Below are 13,516 nucleotides of genomic sequence, written 5' to 3'. Positions count from 1 at the left end.
TCTGTGTGCTGTTTTTGCTTGAAGAGGTTGGTGGTTCCTTTGCTGAGCTTGCAGAATTCAGTCCTTGCAAAGGCTCTCTGGTATCTCATTTGGGGGGAGGGTTCTCCTACAGGACTGTCACCCTCCGTAACCCATGGCACAGAACGGAAGAGTCACCCAAAAGATAAAGTGTAACTCCACTTCATAAAGGTCAACAGACAATGAAAGGGATGAATTATGATCTGTTTGAGAGTCTGAAAAGCAAAGATACTGCAAGGATCCCGGGTGGGTTTTGTTTCCAAGTGTAAACAGGATCTGGCTGTGTCCTGTTCAAAATATCCTGTTGTGTAAAGATGATTTTTTTCCTGTTTATCTTAAGCAGAATGTGCAACTACTAATGAATGCAAGGCTTTAATGTCTGAACTGAAGATCCTCATCCACATAGGCCATCACCTGAATGTAGTTAACCTGCTGGGAGCTTGCACCAAGGCTGGAGGTGAGAAGTCCTCAGTAAATAAGCAGCAAAGAAGAAACACTTTGCAGCTACAATGGTGTTTGGATGTATCTGTGGCGGAGTCCAACTGTCATGCACATCCAGTTAATGCAAACATGAACATTTCTACCCCTATGCTCCTAGAAGAGCTTCTGCTACTGCAGAATACGGCCCCATCTCATCAATAGGTTTGGAACATTTTCTCCTAGTCAGTGGTGTCACTTCTCTGTTTTCCTTTTCTCTGTCCTTTGTAAACTTGCTTACAAAATGCATTATGGTCTGAAGGGAGGCAGTATCCTTAATGGCAGTTTGGTCTCCAGTTCCTCCACATCAGGCACTAAGGATCGTTTCAAAGGTTCTTCTCCCTCTTCTCTCCAGCCTTATGAGGAGAATGCACCAGGCTGAGCACACACTTACTTGAGGCCTCCTCCTTCCCCAACCACTTCACTCTTGCTGGGCAGACGCAGGCATTTCTTGTGCAGTAGACAGGAAACCTGAAGCAGACCAAAGTTGACTGCAGCAACAGCAAGGGCTGCCAAGGGGCTGAGCTGACACCACTGGCTCTACATCATACAAAGAATCTGCTCCAAAGTGCAGACTTAAACAAAGGATTCCATAAATCTTGGACCTTTGTCACTAAAACATCCCTTCCCATACTGCCATACAAAGCATCCTTGTCTCTTATTATACTGTGATTTAACTTCAGGGTAACAGCTCTCAAAGATGCCTCTTTACTGCTTACAATAAACCTTCTAACAATTCCCAAATGACAAATTTAGGAGAGCTGAGGAAAACCAAACCAAACCAGAAAACCAACAGAATAAAAGAAATGAAGGGGAAAGAGTGAGAGAGCTGGTGCACACATCTGCTGTCATCTGAGACTCCAAAGCTATCATTTTCCCAAAGAAGCTCCCAAACTTCACCAGTCACAGTGGAAAAAAAGAAAACCTCAGTGAGGTGGATGTGGTGGGATGCCAGGAAAGAGATCTTCCCTCCAGCAGGATACTCCCAGCTCCTCAGAAGCAGTCAGCAACCAGCAACCACAGATGCTGCTGTAACCTGGGAGCCATGGAGAGGGAACTCACAGGAGCTGCTATAGCACTGCAGAGCCCATGGGAAGGTGGCCAGCTTTAGGAGGAGGGTTTGAACATTAGGATGCACAAGCAAGTAGCCTTTGCTTGGGACTGTGAGTAGAGAGGAAGTAGCATTACAAATGCTGGTGATTCTTCTCTCCTGTCAAGTCAATGAAATAGCTTAATACAAAGAGGTGCCTAAAAAGTGGCAGCATTACTAAGAGGTCAATAGCTCTTAACCAAAGTTAAGTACCCAATGTATTATCAGCAAGCAATTGGTTAAGACTGCTGCAATTCACCGCCTCCCTTTCACTGGGACACCCTGGTTTCAAAACAGCACTCATCATCCAGCCTCAGAAAGGCTGCAGCAACCCCAATCTCTAAGTTCACTCTTCCCTCCTTGACCCCTCTGCTCCTCCTCAGAGCCCTGCCCTCAGCCTTTTCATTCAGTATGTACTCCTCAGCCCAGACAAGGGGCAGGCTGCAGCACAAACCCTTCTGACAGAGCCAAGCAGAAGCACTGCTCAGCTGCCTCCTTCCCAACATCCCAGTGCAGCTCTCAGCACTTTTCTCCTTTCAAGTTCACACTCCTCAGTCTGAAGCACAGACTTTCCAGACAGGACAAGTTTCCTGGACATAGAAGTCTGATCGCTTAGGATTGATAGTAATACATGTTTATATGCATTCTAGTCCCATTGTTTCACTTTATCTTACATGTGATAGTTATAAAGCACAGTGATTATGCTAAAGATATAGAATGCAGCTTCTCCCTTGCCTAATAGAACACACCAAAACATAAAAGCATCTTAAACATATGCATAGTTGGATAAAAGCAGCAATTGCACTGAACTCTACAGCAGTTTGCACAGAAATGAGAAAGGAAGATATTGATAGGACTTCTCAGGCTTTTCCACTGTTACCACCTAATGGGGAAAACTGAGTTCTGTATTCCCTCCTCTCTGTACCCACTACTGACCGTGTGCTTCTGCAGTGTCACTTCTCTGTTACCAAATTTACTCCTCTGTATAATAGAAGTGACAGCGTTTACTTACTTTGAAGAGGATTTGTGAGGCTAAGACAGTATTAAGTGCTTTGCAGTGCTTCAAAACTCATTTGACTTTCACTGTCTTTGTAGGTCCTTTGATGGTCATAGTAGAATACTGCAAATATGGAAATCTGTCCAACTATCTCAGAGGGAAACGAGGGGATTTCATTGCATACAAGGTAAAAACCCAGCAGGATTCTCATGGCCACAAGGCAGAGGGTTGACAACCACTGACCACAACTTGGATTCTTTTCCAAATTGGCACTGAGACAGTCTGGCATTTAGATAGGCACTTGATTGCCTCACTACATTTCAAACTGCATGAGCAAGAAAAGGAGCCCTTTTTCCCTATAGGATCTCCTTCACATCCTCTTCTTTCCTAGCACCTCCTAAGGAATTAGTTGCAAATACCCAAGCACTCCAGTGCATTTGCGAGAGAGCAGGAATTACTTGTGAGATACTACCCAGCACAAAGGGAGCAACAATGTCATAGTGAAAAACTGGTATTAACTGAACTAGGAAAAGATAAACCCTCCCCAAAAATTACAGTATCTCTCTACTGATCTGTCAGTCTCCCCCAGCCACCTTCCTGCTAATTTTATGGTGGAATATTGCTAGCAGTAACATAGGGGGGTTCTGTATTGATAAATGGGAAACCAGGCTTCATTAGCTGTGCTATTCAGGAAACATCACATTCAAACCTGGTTTGAGCTTATCTTCAGAGGACACTGTCTCCCTGTGCCATTGAATCCGCAGGCACTGCTTCATCCAAAGCTAAAAATCAGGTTTATACCATTTCTAGTCGCAGGAAAACTCTGACCAAGCAGAGAAAAGTCTGGATGAGTCCAACAGTGATTTGACTGAACTGATCAAGAGGCGCCTGGAGAGCGTAGCCAGCACGGGAAGCTCTGCCAGCTCTGGGTTTATTGAAGATAAGAGTTACAGCGATTCAGAAGATGATGAAGAAGGTAAAAGAAACCTCCTTCATGCCAGGTCTTTTATTGTAAAGATTTCTGTTGCTTGGCTCGTACCACCCACAGCCCCACACTTTACAAGCCTGTGCACAGCCTGGCTTGTCCCTGGAATCACAAATCCTTTCTCCTGCCTGTGCCCTGCTCCAGCTTTCTCACAAAAGGAGATTTGCAATGATGTGTGCATATAAAAGCTGCTCCTGCTGTGTAAGAGGAGTAATAGCAGTATTTTACCAGATCTGTGGGGCCAGTCTGCCCCCAGTCCCATCACTCGCTCACTATAAATAGTTTCCCTCACTTTTATCCCCAGACGTTGTTTTCCCTGTAGCTAAATGACATGATTTATGTTGGATGGAACCTTTTTCATCATCTGACCTCCTGCCTCTAGGTCAGTGGTTTCTAAACCACAGCTGTAGCGGAGAACTCACGCAACAACACTCAGCCGCAGGGCTGGGCTCCCCAGCGTGCAAGTGGCACCCATGCCTAAGAAGGGTGAAGCTCCTGCTCCAGTGTTTTGCTCTGTCTGTGATCTCTTGTAGATGCTGAGGATCTGTACAAGAGGCCCCTGACTTTGGAGGATCTGATCTGCTACAGCTTCCAAGTGGCCAAAGGCATGGAGTTTCTCGCCTCCCGAAAAGTGAGCTCACTAGAACGTCAGGGCTGACCTTCTTTCACAGAGCCAGGAGTATCTGATAAGAGCAAATCCAAATATACTCTTGTGCCTGAGTGATCTGCCTCTTGCTCTTATATTAAAAGTGCTGGAGATCACATTCCACCGGTGGTTAAGCAATAAGTAGCACTGAAGGAGTTGTGAAGGAATATCCATCATGTTCTTGGCTGCAAGGACTGGCATCTGTAACATGAGAGTTTAGATAGAAGGAGTGTGTACAGATCCTAAGACAATTCATGGAACTATCTCATAAATAAATGCATAAAAGGCTTCACATAAAGATCCTTCTTGTATGGTCAACAAAGGAACTACTGAAAAATGAAGAGGGAGTAGCCAGCTACTTATTTAGCTTGTCAGCAGTGTTGGAGCCTTTTGGATACAAAAAGAAGTATGTTTGTAGCCTATGGGGTGCCTGCTCTTCAAGTAGATTAAATGCAATACACAGGCCAAAGTATGCACAACACTGAGCATCTGCACCTACTGCCCAGCTCCCAGGGCAGCACAGCCAGAGACACACACACACTCATGGCACTGCATTTGCAAATGGACCTGCAGCTGCTGTTTGACCTCTCCCAAATTTCCCCCAGAAGAAGTAGCTGGAGAATGGCCCTCCCTTTAGCTCACCATACCGTGAAGGTAATTTCACATAGAAAATGATCTGTGACACTTGGTTTGTCCCCTCAGTCATCGTCTCTTCTGCACATGACAGTACATTTCAGCACATTCCCACAGACAGTTTCCTTCTCACCAGAAGTTCATTTATCTTTCCGTTTCCCAAGCAGGTCTCATGCTTCCTGCTCTAGCAGGGGCTCCTTGTCCACGCAAAGTCTCTGATCTTACTTGTCCTCATTCCTTTGCAGTGCATCCATCGGGATTTGGCAGCAAGGAACATCCTTCTTTCAGAGAACAACGTGGTTAAGATCTGTGACTTCGGGCTAGCCAGGGATATTTATAAAGACCCCGACTATGTGCGGAAAGGAGATGTAAGTGGAACGTTCACCTTGGGGGTTTAGTCCTCATGGGCTTGGGCAGATCAGTCACAACAGGTCTGGCAACTCGTTGTGTCCTTTGCATTCCCAGGCCAGGCTCCCACTCAAATGGATGGCTCCAGAAGCTATTTTTGACAAAATCTACACGACACAGAGTGACGTGTGGTCTTTTGGAGTGCTGCTCTGGGAAATATTTTCTCTAGGTAAGAGTGGTTTAAAACCCATTTCCCCTCTTATGGCTCTATTGCTAAGAGAAGCTTTTAACGAAAGGTGATAACGTGGTGCTGTGTTTCTACTTCACTTGGTGCAAGCGCACAGTGCAGATCAGGTGTAAAATACAGACATGGGACTGAGGTCAGCGAGAACCCCTCATGGCAACAAGTAAATACTGGGGAGGGGGAACAAAACACAGTCCAGACCCCGGACCCAACATCTGTAATAACTGAAAGCATCAGAGCACAGAGCTAACCAGCAATCTGCTGCTTGGGACTGCAATACTTCTGTGACAGCAATGAAGAAGTTTCCCTGCCAAACTGTATTTTTAAGCAGCCCAAACTGCTTCAGGAACCCACACAGCTCCATGGCTGCAGAGGATTATGCCACTGGTGACACAGTGGCAGCCCCTGGAACACAAGGGAGTCTGCCCACGTGACATTCCATCCCAGCTTGATTATCTTCCCCACAAAATCTAAGTAAGAACAATGTATTGGCAGCAGCAGCCAACAGGTTGATAGGAGAACCAGTGCTAGACTCTGTGTAAGTCATTCTGGCAAAGAGGGGGTAGAAGGTGCTCTTCTGGCCGTATCATTTACAAGCCAGAAGGAGTACGAATGGTGTTGTGTATGCACTAGACATTTCACCTCACAGAGCTGTTGGAAATCTCAGCCTCACTGACATCTGGTTACTGTCCAGCAGATAAAGCCCTGAACCTGAGACATGCAGTCTTGCAGACAGTCGGACTTTGCTGCTCTCACATTCGCTTTGCAGAGTGGCAAGTGCTGTTTTCCTGAGGGAATTTAGGAATGTCAGCTCTGGCTTTCTAATCAGCCCTCATAGACAAAAGAAAACAAGCACCATTGTCAACTTAAGCTGATGAAATTTAAAGTGAACTCTCTAATCTTCTGCTATCTCTGATTCATGGATCAGTTGAAACTGAGCTCTAGATGCCAAGTCCAGATCTGGATGCAAAGTCTGGAGCTGTTTCTAGCCTAAACTTTATTTGGGGCTGGCTGCAAGATCCCAACCTGATCTCGGTCCAAGTCTCTGATTTGGACCTCTCTCTAGTTCGTATCAGCATGCAAAAGAAGAGAGTTCACACTCAAATGGTTGACACAAGTGGCAGTTATCACCTTCTCCAGTGTTCAGCCCTGTTTATTTAGAGTCCTGTTCTTTGGCTGCACCACCTCCACAGCTCTGTAACAGCATCACCTGCTGAGTGTCTTGGAACACCACAGAAGGATGAGGCTCCAGAAGTATGGGCAATGCCTCAGTTCCAATAGATTATTCCAGCAGATATATTAGCATTAGCATGCAGAGACACACTCAGAGGGGACAGCCTCTCCATTGAGCATCTCCAAGAAACCAAATGAACTGAATACTGATGATGGCAAGGACCACTGCAGAGGGCAGACTGGTTGTATTATTCTCAAAGGTCCTGACAGGGCTTAACAGATGTGAACTTAAGGTCATTTGGCCTTTTTTACTGAAGACTAAAAATGAAAATTAAATTGTAATTTAATTTAATGCAATTTAATTTTAAAATTAAAATAGAGTCACTTAAATTAATCAGTATTTTTAACTGTTTAAAATGAAATTTATCTGGTTTGATTTGAGATAGTCTCTTTGCTTAATGGAGGTGCTTACTTGGAGCAACAGACTGTCCTCTTCTGAATTCAGAGGAATCTACATTTCTCCACAGAGCCAGTCCCTGCCCTCACTATGACACAGATCCCAAGCTATGGATTCCAAACTTCCTCAACCCATGGCACAGATTCAAAGCAGTCCTCTTGGCTAAGAGGGTTTTCATACAGCTCACCCAGGCATGCCTGTGGCTTGGCACTACTCACATCTGCAGCTCTCCTGATAAATATTTAATTAAGGATTTGTGTCACTGATTGAATTCTCTTATATAAAAGTTTTACAGATCATTGGGAGCCAAGGGATGGAAGTTATTTGTCATTGCTGCAGGGGATGTTTCGGCTCCCATCTGCAAGTGCTGCTTTTTACTGGGTCCCACACACTTAGTACCATCTAAAGAAGGAACAAGGACTGGCTAGTAAAACGCACTTCAGTTCGGCCATGGGTCCTTTCAGGGTCAGAAGATGAATGAAGCAGGATGGCTGCTTCCAGAAGGCCTGGCAGAATGTATCCATTATGGCGATACAGAGGGAAATCAGGACTTGAGAGACTTAATTTACATTGAGCTTTGTGTTACTGAAATGGGCTGAGCACAACTCAGGTCAGGTAATGGCAGCAATGTTTAATACATCTTGAAATCACTTGCATGGTGCATTACAGAGTGTCAGTGTCTCCTGCAATTCGGATGTGCACTGTTCACAAAGCAATCAGAGCTAATTCGGTAAACAAGCACTGCCTGGTAGCATAACATCAGCATCTTATTACCCTCCTAAAAGAAAACCAAGATCAAAAGAGTGCTACCATATCCAGTGTGTGCCACAGCTTGGAGCATTTTGGAAGAGATTTCCCCCACGGAAAATGTCATGTGTAGATCTCGCCACGTGCTGGAGCCTCAGCATCCCAAATCCAAGTTATTAGGCTTATCACATAGTCCCCTTGGTCACAGTGTAACTCTGGGAAAGGGACACCACAGGTTTTATCCATCTACTTATTCAGAGAGATCCTGTGAGTTGACAGAAGCCTGTTTTGAGAACTTTGGCTAAGGGGTGATGCCATGTGAGCTGAACATTTAATTACCAGGGTATTACGATCATAATGACAGGCCAAAGGCAAAACTAGGAAGGAAAATCAAGATATAAACCAGAAATGATGCTACTGACTATTTCCAACCTACATAACTCCAGAAAACACTCTTAATACTGTCACTTGCTACTTGCACTTCAAGGGAATTCTGATGTTCTGTGGCTAAGTGTCCCTGAGCTTTGAACATCAGCAGAGCCTATCTGCTGTGGGGAGATGCCCTCTGAGGAGGTTGTCAGGATCTTTACTCCCCAGTGCACAGTTTTGCAGATTGAGTGGTCACATTCACAGAGTAGAATAACTCTGGCACCAGCCACACTTTGGCACCCTCTTCACTGCTTTGCTCCAACAGATTTCTGCTGTTCTTGTGCCCCCAAGTGCACAACACCAGACGGTGTTTCCAAACAGAAGGGAAAAAATGCAGGAATGTTATAGATGGTACCTCACACGTGGATTCCTCGAGGGCTGGATACAGATCCAGATGCCATTCAATCCCCAGTGTTAAGATTTGATTAAATTCTTTCCAAATTCACCATCCAGCCTCTAGGATGCCAAAATGTGCAAATGGTGTACAAGAAAGATCACAACCTTCAATGCACACACACATTTACACAAGTCATTCCTCTGATGACAACCATTCCCACCAGGAACGGAAATAAGCCTCACTCCTTCACTTGACAACTGCTAGGCCAACTTGTGCGCAAGTTAACAGAATACTCTCAATCCCTTTACAGCAGTCTACATCTCAAAAGCAATTACAGTTGCTATGAACTGTCCTCCCAGGTTTCATACTAACAATTGAGTGGCCCAAAAATAAGCAGCAGAAATAACTGATGAGTGTTGATGCCACTGGACTGGGAAACAGGGATTGTGCCATTCTAGAGCCTCCTCCTCATTTCTCCCCCCAGGTGCCTCACCATACCCTGGAGTGCAGATAGATGAGGACTTCTGCCGACGGCTCAAAGAAGGCACCCGGATGAGATCTCCAGAGTATTCCACTCCAGAAGTGTAAGAGCCCCTCGTTTTGTACTGAGAGCTGACACGTGTCACTTAAGTGTTACACAACAGTGTACTGAGGTGTGGAGGGGAAGGAGACCTCAGGAGACAACAGCTATGTATTTTGGGTTTTGTTTTCAGTAAACGCTGTAGTTGTGCATGTCTTGGGTGTCCCAATACCACAGATGAATGCTAAAGACAGACTGAGTCAGCTTGACCTTTGCTGACCAGATTAAAAGATCTCCCCACGTCAGCTGCAGTTCATGAATCTCAGTTCAGGAGACTGCTGTGTCAGCCTTGACAGAAATTAGGCACCCATAACTATGACTTATTCCAGCAATATCAATGGGGCCCAGAAGTCAAATTCTAAGTTATGTGACACAAAAAGCCTACAGGCTCAGCTGAGACAGGACTATAGAAGGAAAAAGCATCCCACGTGGGAAGTAGAACAGAATTCCAACGTGGAGATGTGGGCCTGTCTTAATCCGAAACTATGACCAAAGCAAGCAATAATGAAACAGTTTGGAAGCAAAGCTCCTGTCCTTTTCCTTCCTTAATACCTGTGGTTTTTACCTAGCTACCAGACAATGCTGGATTGTTGGCATGGCGTTCCCACTGAGAGACCTACTTTCACTGAGCTTGTGGAGCGCTTAGGAGACCTTCTGCAAGCCAATGTCCAGCAGGTACGGTGGTACAAACTGTTCCTCAACAAATGCCTACCTATGGGCACGGGGGGAAGGGGAAGGTATGTGCATTCCTGTGCACAGGTAAGGACTATGTCGAGCAGCAGTATTAGATTTGCCCTCATAGCAGGAAAATGGCTATTGGGATGAGTAAAGAAAACGTTAACTATTCAAAGGGGATTAGAGTTCAAAACTAGATGTTTACCCATCCATAATAAGGAGAAACTTACAGTAATTAAAAAAAAGGCTCAGTTGCCCCTTAGAGGAACAATAGGGCTTTATCTCACAAAGAGTTTTAATTGCATTCCAGCACAGTGAACAGCTATGGTGGGCTGACCCGGGCTGGATGCCAGGAACCCACCAAGCTGCTCTATCGCTGCTCTCCTCAGCGGGACAGGGGAGAGGAAACAGAACAAAAGGCTCCTGGGTTGGGATAAGGACATGGAGATCACCTGGCAATTACTACCATGGGTGAAACAGAGTCAACTTGGGGAAATCAGCTTCATTTATTACTAATCAAATCAAAGCAGGATAATGAGAAAGAAAACCTTATCCTAAAACACCTTCCCCTTACCCCTTCCCGCTTCCCAGGCTCAACTTCACCTCTGATTTCTCTACCTCCCCCCAAGCACTGCAGGGGATGGGGAATGGGAATGGCTCCATCAGACACAGGGGAAGCTTCTGGCAACTTTTCACAAGAACTGTCCCTGTAGCCCCCCTGCTATCTAAACCTGGCCACACAAACCCAATACAACTGCCAGTAGCTGCTCTGAACTTTCTGCCTCATTTTCTGAGACTATGCTCACCCATGCTCTTCAGAGCTTTAAAACAATGCAGTTTAAAGCTCAGAAAGTCAATTACAGAATTATTAAACTCATAACAGTTAAATCAGTTGTTTTCAGTAAAAACACCCAGAGCCATTATGTTGCAATTTAATTGAAGAAGAAATCAAACACTCTCCTGCAGCTCCTGCCAGTTTGTAAACATGTTCAGTGAAGCTAAGTTGAAGAGGACCCAGTTTGCAATATGAGGAGCTTGTGAGTTTTCTCCTATAACCAAAGGAAATGAAGGAGACAAAAGTCCTGATAAGGGAATAGGGCCCTTCACTGCCTCTTAAAATTAAGAAAAAAGTCAAGCAAAGGCAAATTCGGACAAATAGTTTTTAGGACTTTAAGGGGAGAGCAGTTTCTGAAGGGGTATAATGACAATGCAGAGCTTACCAAGATGTGCAGCATCAATTCCTTGTAAGAACAAGAAACTAAACCCTCTAAGGCTGCCATTTAAAGGACTGGCTCTTACTAAACTGCAGCTCCTTAAGTTGAACATAAGCAAAAGGTCTATTCCAAAATCTGTTAAAGAGTCGTATCGGCCACAGGGCTTTTGGGGCTTCATGCTGCTCCATCCCTTCTCCCAAACACATTGGATGAGACTGGTCCCTTGGAATTCCCAAAGACTAGGAGAACGCAATGATAATATCATAGAATCACAGAATGGCTTGGGTTGGAATGGACTTCAGTGTAAAGCTCTACAGAATATAGTAACCTTATATATCTGAGATGCAGTACAAGATGACCTTTATCAGCTTCATGTTCTCTTATGTTATTAACTATATAGGATGGTAAAGACTATATCCCACTGAACATCACCTTGTGTCCTGATGGAGAATCTAACCCCAAAACTTGCCCTGTGGAAGAAAACTTGAACAACTGTGTTAATCGCTGGAGTGCAGTGGAAACTGGGTAAGGAAAATGTATTCAAGGGTGGGAGGGAAGGAAGATTTCAAAGAGGTGGGCCCTGTTTGTGGTCCTCTCTCAGTATGGCTGTTCTAAAGGAGCTGGGCGGCCAAATGTGTGAGGACATTGTTCCTGAGTTACAAGAGATGAAAAAAAAGAAGCTGGGCTGTGCTGGGGTGTTAACTGAGCTACTCACTGGTGCAGCATCTGCTCAGGTTTCATGCTGACCCCTCCACTCTCTTGCTTTCAGTAACAACAGCAAGAAGAGACCGCTGAGTGTGAAGACGTTTGATGAGGTGCCAGTGGAAAAGGAGAAAGTGATGCATGAGGTGAGTGAGGTGACTGCATCCTTCTGAACTGGGTTCACAGATCACCCCTCACCAGCACCACGAGCACTTATTAGAGCTTTTGAAATCTGTTTGGTAAGAAAAGAACTCACATCAAGCAGAAGATTTAGCCTGAGCATCTCACACACAGGTTTGTGTGACAACAAAAAGGGACCTGCATTTAGCTTAATAAATAAAGAGAAGCTCGTTCATGATGACCTGGCTCTGATCAGGCTAAGGGGCTTTATATTACTTATTTCAATTGGGTTTTCCACCATAAGAAAATGACAGCTTGTTGAAATGGAGCCTTTGGAAGGAAATGCGTCCAGAACACATTCTGGCTGCCTGAGACAGCCAATCACTTGGTGCTGGTGAGGGTGTTCAGCTCTGAATAGCCAAAACCAAGATTCGAGTTCCTGCTCTACTTGATTCACACAAAGGGCTTTTCCTCACCCTAAGTGAATGCATTTATTGCTAGTTCAATGATACTGCAAGGTGAGAGCGTGGTGAAAGGTTTCATTATCATTCCAGTGGAAAACAAAAGCTTATTTTGTTACAGAATGATGGTTCTGCTTTTGGCTTCCTTTGAAATTACAGGTTCCAAGGGTGGGAGGTGGCAGATCAAAGTTTAAGGAGGAGGCATGAAGAGGAAAAGGGCAAGCATCAGATGGGTAGGAGCAGTACAAGGAGAGAAGGATGTATGCGGTTTTCAGAAACAAGCTGGTCTGTCCCCCCTCCTTCAGCTAAACCATTCCTCAGGCCAGCTCTCCTGGGAAGGACCAAACATCCATATTTCATGTCCATGACAAATACAGTGTACTTCTCACCTGTTCTCCTGTTACCATGCACAATTATTCCCTAGTATTTTGCCAGATGTAATTCCTGTGCCTTTATCAGTGCATCTTAGGGATTAGAAGGCTTAGAATTTGCTCTGACTCCTGCAACTTTCCACTTGCAGGATAAAAATCAGTCCCTCTGAATCACACAAAGACATTTACTAGATAGATCTGGCATCAGTAAGAGATAACTGCTGCCAGCATGAGCACTACTTTCCTAAATGCTTCCTGTTTGTGCCATTTTAAAGTAAGTCCTAATACATTAAGAGATCAGAAATAAATGTGATATTTCAATGAGGATCTTCTAAAGCAAAATGATGGTGTGATCTGCTTTTGGACAAAGTAAGTGCACTTGGCTTACTAAAATTATCCTAAATATCAAGACATTAACGCTGATGAGATCTTTATTCCAATTAGTTGCCCAGGAACTCTTAAAAGTGCTTCACCACCTCCCTGCAATTGTGCTGCTTAAATGGAGTCTCTGTTGATATTCTTGTAGCAATTCTTCTGTAAGCAAAATGCAAAGCAGCTGGGGTTTTGACAGACCTAATCCATTTAGGACTTGACTTTGTGCTTTGAAAACCAGTTTCTAGACTGATCTGACTAGCAACTGGTTTATTACCAAAGAATTTATAAAAAGGCTTTGGCTTTTCATTTATTGTTTTCTGTGACTGTTTTTTTCTGTTATATTATATAAAACTGATTGTATTTTCAATACATTTGACTGGTAAAATAAGACTAAATATTGAAGTCTTTTGCTCTCTTGGTTTTGACTGACAGGCAGA

General features: G+C 44.4%; 1 protein-coding gene and 1 long non-coding RNA gene across 4 annotated transcripts in view; one reads left to right on the top strand and one right to left on the bottom strand.

Annotated features, from left to right (window-relative positions):
• LOC133265389 (uncharacterized) overlaps positions 1-13,516 on the bottom strand; it is a 130,721-nt gene that overhangs the window by 58,902 nt on the left and 58,303 nt on the right. The window contains exon 3 of one of the 2 annotated variants that reach the window (XR_009741945.1): positions 9,741-9,873. The exons of the other annotated variant lie outside the window; for it this stretch is intronic. This is a non-coding gene — a long non-coding RNA (uncharacterized LOC133265389). Of the gene's footprint in view, positions 1-9,740; positions 9,874-13,516 lie in introns of those variants that run through there. 2 annotated transcript variants of the gene reach the window in all.
• LOC133265375 (vascular endothelial growth factor receptor kdr-like) overlaps positions 1-13,516 on the top strand; it is a 124,572-nt gene that overhangs the window by 97,555 nt on the left and 13,501 nt on the right. The window contains exons 19-28 of one of the 2 annotated variants that reach the window (XM_061445834.1): positions 359-475; positions 2,681-2,769; positions 3,393-3,558; positions 4,101-4,198; positions 5,092-5,214; positions 5,312-5,423; positions 9,066-9,165; positions 9,731-9,836; positions 11,451-11,575; positions 11,820-11,898. In XM_061445834.1, the coding sequence (XP_061301818.1) occupies positions 359-475; positions 2,681-2,769; positions 3,393-3,558; positions 4,101-4,198; positions 5,092-5,214; positions 5,312-5,423; positions 9,066-9,165; positions 9,731-9,836; positions 11,451-11,575; positions 11,820-11,898 (1,115 nt within the window). The remainder of the gene's footprint in view (positions 1-358; positions 476-2,680; positions 2,770-3,392; positions 3,559-4,100; positions 4,199-5,091; positions 5,215-5,311; positions 5,424-9,065; positions 9,166-9,730; positions 9,837-11,450; positions 11,576-11,819; positions 11,899-13,516) is intronic. The other variant, XM_061445837.1, reaches the window with a different exon arrangement.

This window comes from Pezoporus flaviventris, unplaced genomic scaffold (assembly GCF_033815535.1).
Source record: "Pezoporus flaviventris isolate CSIRO_AGI_PZ_B2104156 unplaced genomic scaffold, CSIRO_AGI_Pfla_v1 ptg000005l, whole genome shotgun sequence".
NCBI lineage: Eukaryota > Metazoa > Chordata > Aves > Psittaciformes > Psittacidae > Pezoporus > Pezoporus flaviventris.
This window is presented reverse-complemented; position numbering and strand designations above follow the sequence as displayed.